This window comes from Magnolia sinica, chromosome 5 (genome assembly GCF_029962835.1).
Source record: "Magnolia sinica isolate HGM2019 chromosome 5, MsV1, whole genome shotgun sequence".
In the NCBI taxonomy this organism is placed as follows: domain Eukaryota; kingdom Viridiplantae; phylum Streptophyta; class Magnoliopsida; order Magnoliales; family Magnoliaceae; genus Magnolia; species Magnolia sinica.
Window position 1 is genome coordinate 18,801,584 of NC_080577.1, and position 14,243 is coordinate 18,815,826.

Consider the following 14,243-nt stretch of genomic DNA (forward strand, 5'->3'; position numbering starts at 1 on the left):
GGATCAAGTTACCTTTTTTATCATAGGCTTAACTTTGGAAGGCACGTTGCTTAAATGAGTTTGACCATTGTCCGGAGCATCTCGATATTATTAAAATAATTTTGAAATTGTTATAAGTAAAAATGAACTAGCCAGTAAGGAAAAACTAGCTTGAACATATATGCGCGATATGAAAAGGGCAACCAACCTTTCCACGGTCTTATTCATTCTGAGCTGATATTCAAAATGTTTCCTAGCAAAGACCCCGAAAATACAACTTAATGCCACATGACAAAATGAAGAGTATGGTCTTCCATCCGTATTTTACTAAGAAAATGAGCTCCGTCTTGATCATTCGAGGGTAGGTCAATAATCTACTTATGACAAAGCCCGAACACAGTTTGCTAGAGAATTCAAGTCTATAATACACTCTCAAAGGTAGCTGTAAGGCAGGTCATTAATCTACTTATGACAAAGCCCAAACACGGTTTGCTAGAGATTTCAGGTCTATAATACAGTCTCAAAGGTAGCCGTATAAGTCACCTTGGACTCTACACCTCGGCCTCTTATCGTACACTTTTTGTTAATTTTGATCTAGTACTGACAACTACTTGTCCAAGATCTCAGCTGAGGATTTCGAGAAATAACCACAATATAGTCTAGCCGAGATTTTCAGCAAAGATATTGGAAGATCATTACAAAACATCTGAGATCCGAATCCCCCTATGATATGCTCCTAAATAGGGAGACCCTTACATCACTGCCACCTCTTGCCTATAAATAGTAGGATTCCTAATAGAGAAAGATACACCCATTTCAGTCAAGAAAACACACTTAAAACCTATGTTCTAGTAGACCTATCTTGCTTGTCTGACTTTAGCATTGGAGAGTCTCTTGCTATAGTCAGGGTTTCCATCTTTGTCTCGTTTTGTAGATCTTAAGTAGTCTAAGCAGAACGACCATATTTCCGTATTAATAGAAATTATTTGTATTTTGTTTTTAGTAGACAATGTTGATAACACACGTAGCTACACTAATAACATGGGTATTATTAAAAATGATAGATATCTTAAATTTCGGGTGGGACGGTTTATAATTTTTATTCGCACGTGTACCAATGACTACGCACCCTAGTCATCAAGAAGTCCGCTTTTAGGGAGCTGGCACTCAAATTGTAATTCGTGCCCACCCCGTTCCTATCATTTTAGAACTTAATGAACGGTCCAAGTGGACTATCTCGCCGTTTCCAAGTTGTCCATTAGGGCCACATGATGAGTTTTCCGATGATCTGAACCGTCCATATTGCGTCCTCTATGCTGCAGGGGCTGTGGCAAGAAAAATGAGCCGAACGAATGATTTTGACTAGCACTATAGGTAGATGAGTTCAGAAAAACGAAAAGAAAATTTTCCAAGGATCGAATTCAAATATAAAATCAAAGGTTAGGATAATCAATTAAGGCTCTCTAGTGAGAATATGGACGGTTCAAATCATCGGATCATCTCAGCATGTGGGCACAACGGGCGGCGACAGACACTGGTGTCTGAGCCGCGACAGAGCGAAAACGAACTCATCTCTGATTCATCTGTTTGTTTGATGTTCAGAAATCTCAATTTCTACAGAGCGTTTGGGCGGAGACAAAATCCAATCGATTCCAATCCCGAAAACAGGCAGAAGAAGGATGCCAGAGATATTAGAGCCAAACACCTGCATACGAGGCTGCTGTAGCAGCGCCAAAATCCCTCTCCATCTCCGCTCTTCTTCATATTCTCTCATCCAACCAATCGCTCGAGGTATTGCAAAATCCCATTCTCATTCAGGAGATTTCTTTCAGATATTTCCTCAATCTTATTTCTCTCATTCTAAGGTTCGGAAAGTGTCGTCTACGAAGCAAGCCTAGATGGCAGAAGAGTCGCAGTCAAGAAGCCGATTCTATCTACATCTGACGATCTCGACAAATTCCACAGGGAATTGCAGTTATTATGGTTAATTTTCGGTTCCCCATCGATTTCTGTATTTTTTCTTGGATGTGGTTTTCTCGCGTTTGATCTGGAATGTTGTGTTCGTGTTTCGGTTTTTGAAGCCAGCTGGAGCATCCTGGTCTGGCCACGTTGGTTGCGGTGCATGCGAGGCCCCCCAATTACATGTTCTTCTTCCGATTCTATGAAGGCAGAAATCTTGCTGAGAAGTTACACGTGGAAGAATGGAATGCGGGTATTCATGAGGCGCTGGGAATTGCGGTCCAGCTAGGTCACTCTCTACTTCTTACTTTCTGTTTTCTTCTAATTAATTAGATTCTGCCGGCGTCGATTTCGATACAATTGATGTGGGAATTGAACTATTTGTCTTGAAAATCTTTTTATTTTTAAGTTTAAATGCACATTCTTATCTCAAATTTTTAGTCTACCATATTCAAACCGAAATTGGGAATCACAACGATTGGGTTTGACTGAAAACTTGTGAGCTGAAGATTGAGTGTGGGTATTAGTGAAATTTGGCCATTGTTTTAAGGGTCCGGTAGGCTTTTACTCTGGGGGTTTTTGAATCTCCACTTTGAAGTAGGAAAGAATGATCTTAGGGCCTGTTTGTTCAGAGAGAGCTGTGGACAACCATGGAAAAGGAAAATGTATTCCCTTGATGTGACAATTTCCTTTGTTTGAGAAACCGAAAGTAGGGGGAAATCGATTTGGGAGGCAGGGTTCTAAATTTAGATTACACGCGAGACATTTCTTTTTGTTTGACTTTGACTGTTCACCTATTAACATTTCCCCTAAAATGATGCTTTAAAACAAACATTGTGAGAAAATCCCTTTCCTGCCCTGCTGCTGTTAGGTCGCCAATTTTAAGGATCCATCCTAGATTTTCCATTTCCAGGGTTTGGTTACTACTATCTTCATCACTCCGATTTGCTTACGATCACCGCAGGCATAGTCGAGGTACCATGGTTGCTTAAACTTTTATAAGGCTAGGTTGTAAAGAATTTAAAGGAATGACTAATCTAACCTTGAGTCATCACATGGGAAATATGAACATGAGGCTCTTGATTTATGATTTAAAAATCGTGAATTATGATGATTTGATTCACATGAAATTCTTGACTTTAGATGGTTGAATAGTTCATTCGATATTTCCATGGGCAGTTAGCTAGGTGCCTATTGTGGGGTGGAATGTCAATTGTCTAGGCTATTTTGCGCATTGTAATTATGTCTTTAACCATTGGGAAACCATGGGTGGCATTTGACTACAAATAAAGAACCAACATTGGATAGGTGGATGCTTCTCAGACATCTTCAATACATAATGGGAAACCCAATGTCCCATCTCCTTTTCCGAAGTCACCGAATAACAAGAGATATTCTCCCATGATTTACTGTTCATGAACTCCACATCGGACTTTACTCCACTTCATAGGATGTTATGTTTGACCTCCCTCTGTACCCACCTTGGGTAACTACAGAAAATCCTATGTGAGCTATCATGTGAGGGGAGATTATGCTTTTCTGCTAAAAAAACAGAGCCCAATCTAGTAGGGGGCACCAGCTGCTGAAAATATAGGTTGTTGCAGCTCTTCAGCTGATGCTGTTTATAGTCAACAAGGTTGAGAGTTCAAGGAAAAACTTCAAATTGGGAGGGCGATCCTCCCAGCAGTTTTAGCACAGTGTCAGTTGCCCATCAGATCATGAGGTCTTTCTTGTGCTTGGTTTTTCCATTTAATTTTGTTGAGGTGGCCGTACCAGAATGGAGGAGCAAGCACCAATAAGAAACCTCTCCCCTACTCCATCCCACGTTTGTTCCGGCCTTTTGCTTTCAGGTTTTATTCATATCACCCTCTGGAGGGGCTGTGAGAATCTATTTATTAGGGGGATCCTTCATTACATGATCATATGCTCACTCATCATGATGTCATCCTAATAGTATCAAACCAACTTCAGAACTTCACAAAAGTCCTAATTTGTATTACCCCCTGTTTCCTTACAATCACTTTCTTGAGCTTGATTGTTTATTTATTTATTATTATTATTATTATTATTATTATTCCTTTTTTGAAATTTAATATCATGCATTCTTTATCTATGTTATTCTCTACTCGATGATTTGGACAAAAATCTCTCTTGAATAACCTTTCTAACCATGCATGCCATGTCCTTTACCAGCGAAATCTCTGCTGTACCTACATAACCTCGGGATTCTTCACAGAGATGTGAAACCAGCAAATATTCTTGTAAATGTCTTTCAAATGCTCCTAGACTCTTCTTCGTTTGGCATTCATTTGCTCTAATTAATGCTGATACTCTTACTAATCACAATACCCTTTTGAATGTATTTGATTGCCACTTTCGTGATTTGATACATCTAGCTAGCACTTGTGGTGCAGCTTGATGGAAACCTTCAGCCACACCTTGCAGACTTCGGCTTGGCAGCATATAAGAAAGATCTTAAGCAGGTCTCTGTTGAAAATTGGAGATCATCTGGAAAGCCAACTGGTGGGTTTCATAAAAAGAATATGGTTGGAACACTCATTTACATGGCACCTGAAATATTGAGGAAAGATGTACACACAGAGAAATCAGATGTCTACAGTTTTTCCATCTCAATCAAGTAAGCACTTGAAAATATGAAACTTGTCAGTACATTACATCAGAGTTCCTAAATGCAGCTCTTGTAAATCAAGTGTAGATTGATATTCATGTTCTGTTTCCACAGTTGTTGTCGAGTTAGCAATATAGAGTGTAGAAATGTAACCAATTTGATCTAAAACTGATTAAAGCCAATGGTTCTCAACTCAAAATATCCAATGGTGATTATATAGTTGTGACTTGTATTTAATAACTCAGCTGAGTACTAGAAAGACTTGTTGAGCGAACTTGACATGATTGGGATTCTGAGTGTTATATGTACTATGATTTTCTAAAAATTGAGAAAGTTTGTCCACATACTTGAAACCTTGCTGTTGATTTATTAGGTCTCAGATCAACTGATGCATTTCAGAGTTGGGCATTTCCTCTATTTTGTGAGAGCCTCGTCGACTGTCAGTAGTGCTATGAGTCTCATGCACTTTTATGTTACCTATTCTTGAATTTAGTTGAAACATCGTATGTTATGACTATATTTCACAATGTCCCAGTCAGATATCGCAGTTTACCCTGAAAGTTTATTCAAACCATGCCGATAAGTATATTTTGCTTATCTCTAGGGTCTGGACTCTGAACAATGGATCACTTGTGAGAAATAAACTGCTCATCTGGTCGAAATCTTTCACCAATGGCTCGGATATCTCTCTTATGTGTTACTTGTACACAAAGCATCAGTAGATTTCAGCCATTCTTCTCCTACCTAACTTCACTGAGTACAGAAATTCTGACTCTTCCAATATTCTGTTGCAGTGAGCTTCTTACAGGTGTTGTTCCTTACACTGATCTTCGTGCAGAAGCCCAGGTATTATCTCTCAGTATATGTTATTTGCTTTTTTGCACTTGACATATTGCATCCACATGTTAGTTGAAGCTTCATTCGACTAAACTACTATGAGGATTTAGTTTTTCATGGATGTATAAGTTATAAGATTTACTAGTTGATGCAGGATGGTTTTCTAACGTAGGATGATAGATGAAATCAGATTTTCAGTTTAAACATGAGTAACAGAAGTATGAAATTTCAGCAAGCTCATTATAAACCAAACAATTAATCAAATAAGCAATTACATGTAATCCTAGGCTACCACATGCTCATACGAAGGAACTAGTAAGATGTCAATTCGAAATAGGCCCAATGGAATCAAGAAATTCCATTCAAAACATGAGGGTAGGACTATTTTAAAGCGAATCACATAAGTCCCAAAGGGATTTTAAAGGATTCCGTGTTTAGGGAAATTAGGGTTAGGGTTTGGAAATTGGAGAAATCTGAAATTAGGGTCTATTTGAAAGGAAAATCTAGGGTTTTAGGTTAGGGTCTTATTGAAGAAAGAAGAATAAGGAAGGAGGTAAGAAAATGGCTGAAGTGGGGTCCACAAAACAATCCGTATGGATTGTCCATATAGTCGTATGGCTGGACTTTTATTCGGGTATAGGTCGGGATGGTTTGCGTTATGGATGGGTTGAGGATGCTTGGGTTTAAGAAGAAAAGGAAAAAAGATAAAGGAGAAGAATATTTGAGAGGAAAAAAGAGAGAAGAGATGAGAGAAAATACCTTTGGAGCTTAAGAAGAGAGAAGAGATGGATGAACAAGGCTTCACACCACACCAATGTAGCTTTCATTTGGATTCACACCGAATGGGGTTTCACACCACATTCTCCATAAACACAAGAGAGAGAAGAGAACTTCAAGCTTTTTCATTAACATCATAAAAAAGGCTAAGGTTGGACATCCAAGCCTTTATGGTCTAAAAGTTGGTCTTTTACAGGAAGACCATTAATACAAAACCTATTTGCTTTTAACCCCCTACTTTGTAAATTACAAACACTCTACTGTAAAAGCATAAAACTAATAAAACATGTAAATAAAGTCTCAAAAAGTAAACTAATTGCTCAAAAACAAAAATCACTAACATCCTAAGAAACTAAGACTATCTGATAAACTCTGAAGACGTCCACGATCACGGCGAGCTATGATCAAGTAGCATTCAATGGTCCGATCGTGAACTCCTTGAGATCCAATAGTCTGAAAACATCCTTCACGCAATCCACATGCTATGCGGGGTCTTTGGCTCTTCCTTGGGACTCGAACGGGTACTCGCCTAGCCACAGCGTGATGCAGGACAACTAACCACTTGCTTTAAAAGCTCGAATTGATAGAGCGTGGCGAATTAATCCCTTCATCTCATAGGCCCCCATATGGCCACATCCCATGGGTTAGGTCCACGGCCGAACCCCTGCATTAATCACCCCTAATGAGGAGTCTCAAACACCAGACCTCCTGCTCCGATACCACTTTGACACGGGACAACTAACCACCTGCTCTAAAAGCTCGAACTGATAGAGCATGATGAATCAATCCCTTTATCTCATAGCCCAGGCCCCACATCCCATGGGTTAGGTCCTTGACTGAACCCCCCTCGTGGGCCCCACATCATATGGGTTCCGCCTCACACAAGCCACCCGTCTCACACAGGCCGTCCACCTCAAGTGTGCCCCTGTATTCCACAGGCCACCTCACTTGAGCCCAGTGTGAAAATGCCCCTGCATTACAGGGACACTGGGGCTTGGACCCTCCTCTGATATGTGCGCAATGGCGTCCGTAATGTGATGTCCTCATCACTAGTGATGCCACCTGACACGTCATCATGTTTCATTTCATTGGCATATGAACCTATGATACTAATTTGTTTTGATGCTTTGACTTTGTTCTTGAACCATCAATACTTGTAACATGGCTATGTATCCTGTCCACAGGCGCACACAGTGCTCGAAATGAGCTACACTGAGCAACAACTAACAGCAGCTGTTGTATCTGAAGGCCTGCGTCCTGTTCTTGCTGGTCCTGAATCAGGTGCACCGTCGAGTCTACTGTCCCTTATTCAGAGGTGCTGGGATTCAAATCCTCAAGACAGGCCTTCTTTTGATGAAATAGTTGAGGAACTTAGTTCAATCATGAAGCACATAAACAAAGTAGAGAAAGTGGAAAAGATCCCTGGAGAACCTGCTTCTTTCAGTGATCAGCATTTAACTGAAATCAATGACCCTCGAGATTACCAAGAACATATAAACTGGTTCAGTCAAGGGGAGAAATCGTCCAAGCAAAGTTCTGCTACAGCTAACCCATGTTTCAGCATCTGGCCCAATTCCTCACACGATCTTTCTACATACCGTCCAATATTGACATGGGGATCTTTCGCAACGTGCGGGAGAAGGGAGACCATGGAAGATACACATTTTTTGCTACCTCAGTTGTGCAATGAGAAGGATATCCATGCGTTTGGGATTTTCGATGGTCATCGAGGTGCACCAAAAATTCTACTTTCCCTTTCCTTTTGTACAAGTGAGGATGCATTGTGTCTGAATCCTAACATGCAGGTGCGGCCGCTGCTGAATTTTCTGCTCGAGCACTACCAAGATTCTTGCAATCATTGGGTTCTACAAGCAGGTTTCTTCTGCCCATGCATGTTCATCATTGTTTCTGTTTTCAGTGCACTAGTGCACACTCAGCTCATTTATGATGTCGATGCAGCCCGTCAGATGCATTATCTGAAGCATTCGTGAAGACAGACATTGCATTCAGGAATGTGTTGGCATCACACTCTAAATCGAAAAGAGTTATTCAGAAAGATTGGCATCCTGGTTGCACTGCAGTTGCTGCATTAATTGTCAGGAACAGGCTTTTCGTTGCAAATGCTGGTGATTGTCGGACAATCATATGTCGCAGTGGCCGTCCATATGCTCTTAGTAAGGTGATAATCATGCTTTGTAGGCAGATGCTTCTTCTGACAATGTTGTTGCATGATTGCACCTGAATGTTCACTATGAGTTTACCCACATGTTGAGAGTATTTGTTATTTCACTTGGAGCTGTACTAAATGCACCTCTAAATAGGATCATGTAGCAAGCTGTCCCGAGGAAAGAGAACGTGTTACCAAGGCAGGCGGACAAGTAAAATGGCAGGTGGACACGTGGAGGGTTGGTACAGCTGCTCTTCAGGTTTTATCTTTATCCTTCAATATCTTTGTGAAATATGTTATCATTGGGAAGTGCAAAAGGACCAGATTTATGTTTTCTTCCAAGATTGAAAGTGATAAATTTCTTTTCTGATTAACTAAATATAAAATATTGTCAATAAAATGAGAAAGAATGAAGAGGAAGCACATGTAAAACCATCAACTTTTTGTAGAACATGCAAACTATTAAGGTATATAATTCCAATTCATAAAGCTAGGACTATCCTCATGAGTATTTGGATTTATCCATCACTGAGTTCCATACAGATGTATGAGATGATGCATCCAAGTATGAAAAAGGAGAATCTGAACAATTTCAATCTCTTGGGTTTAGTATAAAGCCACCTTGGTGTAGGGAACAGCCTTTTACTATGCAACTGTGTGTTAAGATGAATCAACCTCAAATCATCGGTAACCAGAATTTGCTAAGTAACCTTCTATTTAGGATCCTGTTCTATAGAGATTTTTTTTAAAATTTTTTTAATTTATTTTATTTTATTTTTTTTAACACACGCACATGCACACCCCACACACCCACGCCGTAGTGGGCTTTCACCACCCATGGATACTCGAACCCTTGACCGGGTGTTGAAACTCCTGAGAGTCTACCACCCGTGCAAGAGCAATCTCTGATTCTTCTTGCATGGAAGATCACCCTTCATTACTTTTTTGCCTTCAATCCTGCCGTGTGCTGCAATTTTTGAAAGTCGTTTAGTTGGTGAATTCCATTTCTTAAATTGCCGTATGTTCAACAGGTCACTCGATCGATTGGCGATGATGATTTAAAGCCTGCCGTAACAGCAGAGCCTGAGATAACGGAGACTAAACTGTCCATAGAGGATGAGTACCTGGTAACTGTTAACCTGCCATTGAATGTATTATGATTTCTATAAGTTTGGCTTAAAGTTTATGCTGCGGTTGGAAGTATGCTCTAACCAGGTTTCTGATGGAAACGTTTTGAGACATCCCACATTGGAAGTAGATGCATTTGGGTAGACACAGAATAAAGACTCCGCATTGAGCGGGCTATCCATTTACTGCCAAACTGGCCTGGAATTGTTATTTACACTTGTTTCATTTTGCAAATTGAAATGAACAGGTTGTTATTATTTATTTATTTATTTTTCTATTATTTTGCTTAAAATCAATTCTGAGCAATCACTATTTCAAGACAACCAAAGGAAGCCTTGTGCTTCCCTCCGAACTAATAGGGTTTCAAAACAGAGGTGATGGAATTTCTGTTATCTTTGAGACCTTGAGAAAAACAGGCATGGTTTTCTAAATAGGTTTTTCCACATCGTATTGTTCACCAATGATATGGGTCATATTGCCCTTGTTCGGGTTGTTATTGGGACAATATAACTGTATTGCCCGTGGAAGATACCGGTATGTAGTGTAGGTTTAAGAAGATACATCAAGCCATGAAAACAAGTCAGTAAAGTTCAAATTCTGCAGCAGCAAGCTGAACTGCTAATTCCACTTGGGTGTAAGATCTGCCCATCCATACTTGAATGACATAAACCAATCTGAATTTCAAGAGGAAGACCATAATGCACTGATAAAATTAATGGCTATGATTTCTTTTAGTCAGGCACTTCTGTCAAATCTGTTTTGATCATTTTAAAGGATAATTAGGTTCTTGGAAGGAGGTTTGTACTTCCTTCGATGAGGGAGGAGTGGATGTCAGAAACCTAGATCTGGTCTACAAGGCGCTTATGGGGAAATGGATTTGGAGGTTCAGATTAGAAACAGAGTTTATGGAGGCAAGTTGTGGCTGCTAAATATGGAACAACCCCTCCAGGTTGGAGAACCAAAGACTCTTCCTTATTCAAGGCCTCTTTCATATTGCTAAGAAGGGCCATGTGGTGTTTGAAAAGATCTCCTTTTTCCTGGGTAATGGTTGAAGAATCAGAATTTGGTTGGACAACTGGTGTGGCTCCCTTATTCTAGCTGAGAGTTTCCCAACCCTGTTTTCCATCTCTATAGACTCAAACACCTCTGTTGAGAGCTGTTTCTCCTCCAATGTTAATGGAGGGATGTGGCTCCCTCAATTTAGAAGGAACCTTGTGGATAATGAGATGGAGTTTATTGCTCTTTTGTCTCGATTGGAGGAATTCTCTCCCTCTCCACAAGCGGAAGATTCACTGTTCTGGACTGTCTTCTTCAGTGTAGTTCTCAGTCATATCTCTTCTATCGTTCTCTAGCTTCTTCAGATGAGCTAAATCGCTGCAGCCATATTGGAGCAATCTGGAAATATGGTTTGCCGCCAAAAGTGGCGGCTTTTAGTTGGCTGCTTGGAAGAAACTGAATCCTAACAGTTGACAATCTGAAGAAAAGAGGAATGGTTCTTCCCAGTGTTTGTCTTCTATGCTTTAGGAGTGAGGAGTCTGTATCCATTGCCCTTTCTCCTGCAATGTCTGGTGGGGAGTTCTAAGATTGGACAGTATTTTGTGGGCTATGCCCACATCAGTTGATGCCCTCTTCAGTATGTGTCATGAAGACTCAGGAGGGATTGTAGGAAAAAGAAAATGGAGATCCCTTTTACTTGCGGTTTGCTGGGTTATTTGGGTAGAAAGAAATAATAGATGTTTTAGGAACAAAAATGTTTATCAAGAGGGAGTTTTTTCCAGCGTCCTTGTGTTCTTTAGGGATTGGGCTCCCTAATGGATCTTTGTGGGGTGTTCTTGCCGGGCGTGGGCCTGGTTTTTTGTTTTTTTTTCCTTGGTCTTAGTTTTTTCAGTTTTTTCTTTCTTTCTTCCTGTTTTTGTTTTCTTCTTCTTGTTGCAAGAGGACCTCCCTCTCTCCCCTTTGTTTCCTTTTCTTTTTCTAATAAAGTTTCTCAACTTTCCAAAAAAATAAAAATTCTTGTGATTGGCTCTTGGATATGTGCTGACATGGGCAGGTGTCCAGTAGCAGGATCTCGTGGCCCAATGGGCTGCCCTTTCATTTAGAGTAGACGTTGGATGGATACAGAGCTAATCATTATATCGTGGTCATTTATCAGGTTATGGCTAGTGATGGGCTTTGGGATGTTATAAGCAACGAGGAAGTAGTGTCCATCATCAGGGACACTGTCAAAGAGCCCGGAATGTGCTCCAAGAGACTGGCCACAGAAGCTGCTGAACGTGGAAGCAAAGATAACATCACAGTCATTGTCGTCTTCCTTCGCCCAGTCTCCACTGCCGAGAGGATTTACTAACTTGAAGCCCTTTCTATTTCCTGCATGATTGTTTCCTATATTCAATGCGGATTCGCCGTGAATGTTCACAGATTCATGCCTCAAGCAAATGTATCTTATGGAGTGTGTTAGGTGGACCGCGATCCGCTGGTGGGGTCGGACAACCACTTACCACATTGAATATGCTTTGAATCCCAATTAATTGAGGTAAAGGTTTAGATGATGATGATGATGAAATTGTGCTGTCTGTTGCTAGATCCTCTCCATTGGATTTTATGCCCTTCCCATTAGATTCCAAACATGTACCTCATTTATTATGCCAAAGTAGATCCTTAAAATAAGGGGCATGAATTCTTGCCTCTACATGATTTATTGCAATTTGCAATCTTATTTTATTGTATTTCTGTTTCTACAGCAGGTGGGCCCCACATCCACTATGAACTTCTTTTTTTTTATCAAAATTTATTCCATGCACTTTGATTGTCTGGTTCTTATTCAACCTTTTCCTCTGTTCTGCCTTCAACCATTGGATTGGAAATCTCAGGCACATATGGAGTTATCCACTTTTGGTGGCAGGACGATTTCTACTATTTTCTGCGGTTCTCATCTCACTTCCCATTTTGGGCAGTAAAAGCAGCTAATACAGGAGCTGGCCCGGTTGTGGTTTAAGGGTGCAACTCGGATCGGATTGATTGAGGTCAACCTGAAGAACGTGGCTATCAGTCCCAACCTGACCTGAATTTTGATGCATTTTCTTAATACCCAAACCAATCGTATTGTAATCTGGATTTGGATGAAACTTGATCCAGACCATTGATATGAAGGTCCCAGCTTTGGATGACCCAAAACCCTCCAACGTTGGGAGTTGACTGGTTTGAGCATGAGAATTCTCGTTGGGCCAGGTTATGACTCGACTCAAACCTGCTAGAATCAGAATCAAGTTAGAAAAATCTAACTGAAACCGGACCTCAACACAACCCGACTGACTTGACCCGGCTTAGAATCTGGTTGGGCAGTTGGGTTTGTGTTGATCTCGGTCCAAGGTGCAGGCCTATGTGGTTCTGCATTTTCGATTTGGAGTAGGCTGCAGGCTTAGCTGATGACCAGTCTGTGCGCTAAGAACGGAAATGGACTGGTGTGGGCCCATTAGGCAATGACTGATCTGGCAGTGCTGAAGGATTTGGGCTTGGCTAATCTAATCTATCGTGTCTTTATAAAGAATAAGTTCCAAAACTAACTTGGGCCAAACGTGTGGAACCAGAATTCTCTAGGTTTATGGGGCCCACATTGATGTATGTGTGAAATCCACTTGGTTAATCCGTTGTGCCACCTTACTTTCATTCTACCTAGAAAAAAATAATATCAGTTCTATGTAGGGAAAATGGTAGAATCAGGCCTAAAACATTAAATTCACTTGATATGTTCCGGGTGTTGCGGACGATTACTTTCCGACGGATTGGTTCCAGTAAGAGGGGAACGAATCGTGTCTGCCAAACACGTCTTACACAGGTGCCTTTTTTGGTGGTTCTTAGCTATGGAAACCATCTGAAACGGTGGGACCCACTAGTTTAACGGTTCTCTGTACAGGTACGTGCAGTTTTGACGGTTTTGAACCACGCTCCTGCCGGTCTATTGGCTGCTGAAAATAGACGCAAATGTTCAAATGATTGGAGCGAATCAGGTGTTTCCCAGGTAACGTAGCGGCTTGTTTTCCTGACCGTGGAACCCACCTTGATGTACGTGTTATATATCCATACCGTCCATCGGTTTTTCCAGTTCATTATAGGTCGTGATATAAAAAAATAAAAATGAAGCAGATCCAAATCTCAGTGGATTGAACCACAGGAAACAATAATAATTGACTCTAGTGGCCACGAAAGTTTTTAATCAAGCTGATATTCGTGTTTTCCCTTCATCCAGATATTTGGCAAATAATCATTACGGTGGGCCCTGATAAATTTTTATGGTATGGTCCACTTGAGATTTGGTCTGCTTTACTTTTGGGACAATGCCCTGAAATGAGCTGTAACGATGCATATTAGGCACATACATCGAGGTAGTTCCGCGGCCAGAGAAACCCGGAAGCGGATTGGCTGGTGTACCTCACACCAGCTATATAGCTGCTGTATCGACGTCAGCAAGGTATGTGGGTCTGATCATGAGATATTTGTTATATCCAAACCGTCCATCCATTTGGCGAGCTCCTCCTGAATCTTAAGAAGAAAATTAAGACAGATCTAACTATCAAGTGGACCACACTGCAAAAAGCAGTGGGGGATTGAACATCTACCATTGAAACCCTTTTTGGTGTCCCAGAAGTTCTGGATCAATACTAAATTTGTTTTTCCTCTTAATTCATATCTTTGTGAACTTATGAAAAGATTAGATGGAAAATAAACGTTAGAGTGGGCCCTACAAATTGTTTAAGGGTGAAAATCATT

General features: G+C 40.7%; 1 protein-coding gene across 2 annotated transcripts; it reads left to right on the forward strand.

The window, feature by feature from the left end:
- Positions 1–1,490: 1,490 nt before the first annotated feature.
- On the forward strand, positions 1,491–12,202 carry LOC131245649 (protein kinase and PP2C-like domain-containing protein). Of its 2 annotated transcripts, none has more exons than XM_058245242.1 (12): positions 1,491–1,770; positions 1,845–1,962; positions 2,061–2,227; positions 4,132–4,199; positions 4,335–4,576; positions 5,362–5,413; positions 7,366–7,912; positions 7,987–8,056; positions 8,141–8,360; positions 8,503–8,607; positions 9,380–9,475; positions 11,629–12,202. In XM_058245242.1, the coding sequence occupies exons 1-12, from the start codon at positions 1,659–1,661 to the stop codon at positions 11,821–11,823; spliced, it is 1,992 nt and encodes a 663-aa protein (XP_058101225.1). In that variant the 5' UTR covers positions 1,491–1,658; the 3' UTR covers positions 11,824–12,202. The 2 variants fall into 2 exon arrangements, with proteins under 2 accessions (XP_058101225.1, XP_058101226.1); XM_058245243.1 differs by having other exon boundaries at positions 1,492–1,770; positions 4,353–4,576.
- Positions 12,203–14,243: the final 2,041 nt, after the last annotated feature.

Bases quoted from the DNA above. Each gene is read 5' to 3' on its own strand.
- LOC131245649 (XM_058245242.1), top strand. From the start codon at position 1,659: ATGCCAGAGATATTAGAGCCAAACACCTGCATACGAGGCTGCTGTAGC. The intron at 1,963-2,060 runs GTTAATTTTCGG...CGGTTTTTGAAG, and splicing joins AGGGAATTGCAGTTATTATG to CCAGCTGGAGCATCCTGGTC. The intron at 9,476-11,628 runs GTAACTGTTAAC...GTCATTTATCAG, and splicing joins CCATAGAGGATGAGTACCTG to GTTATGGCTAGTGATGGGCT.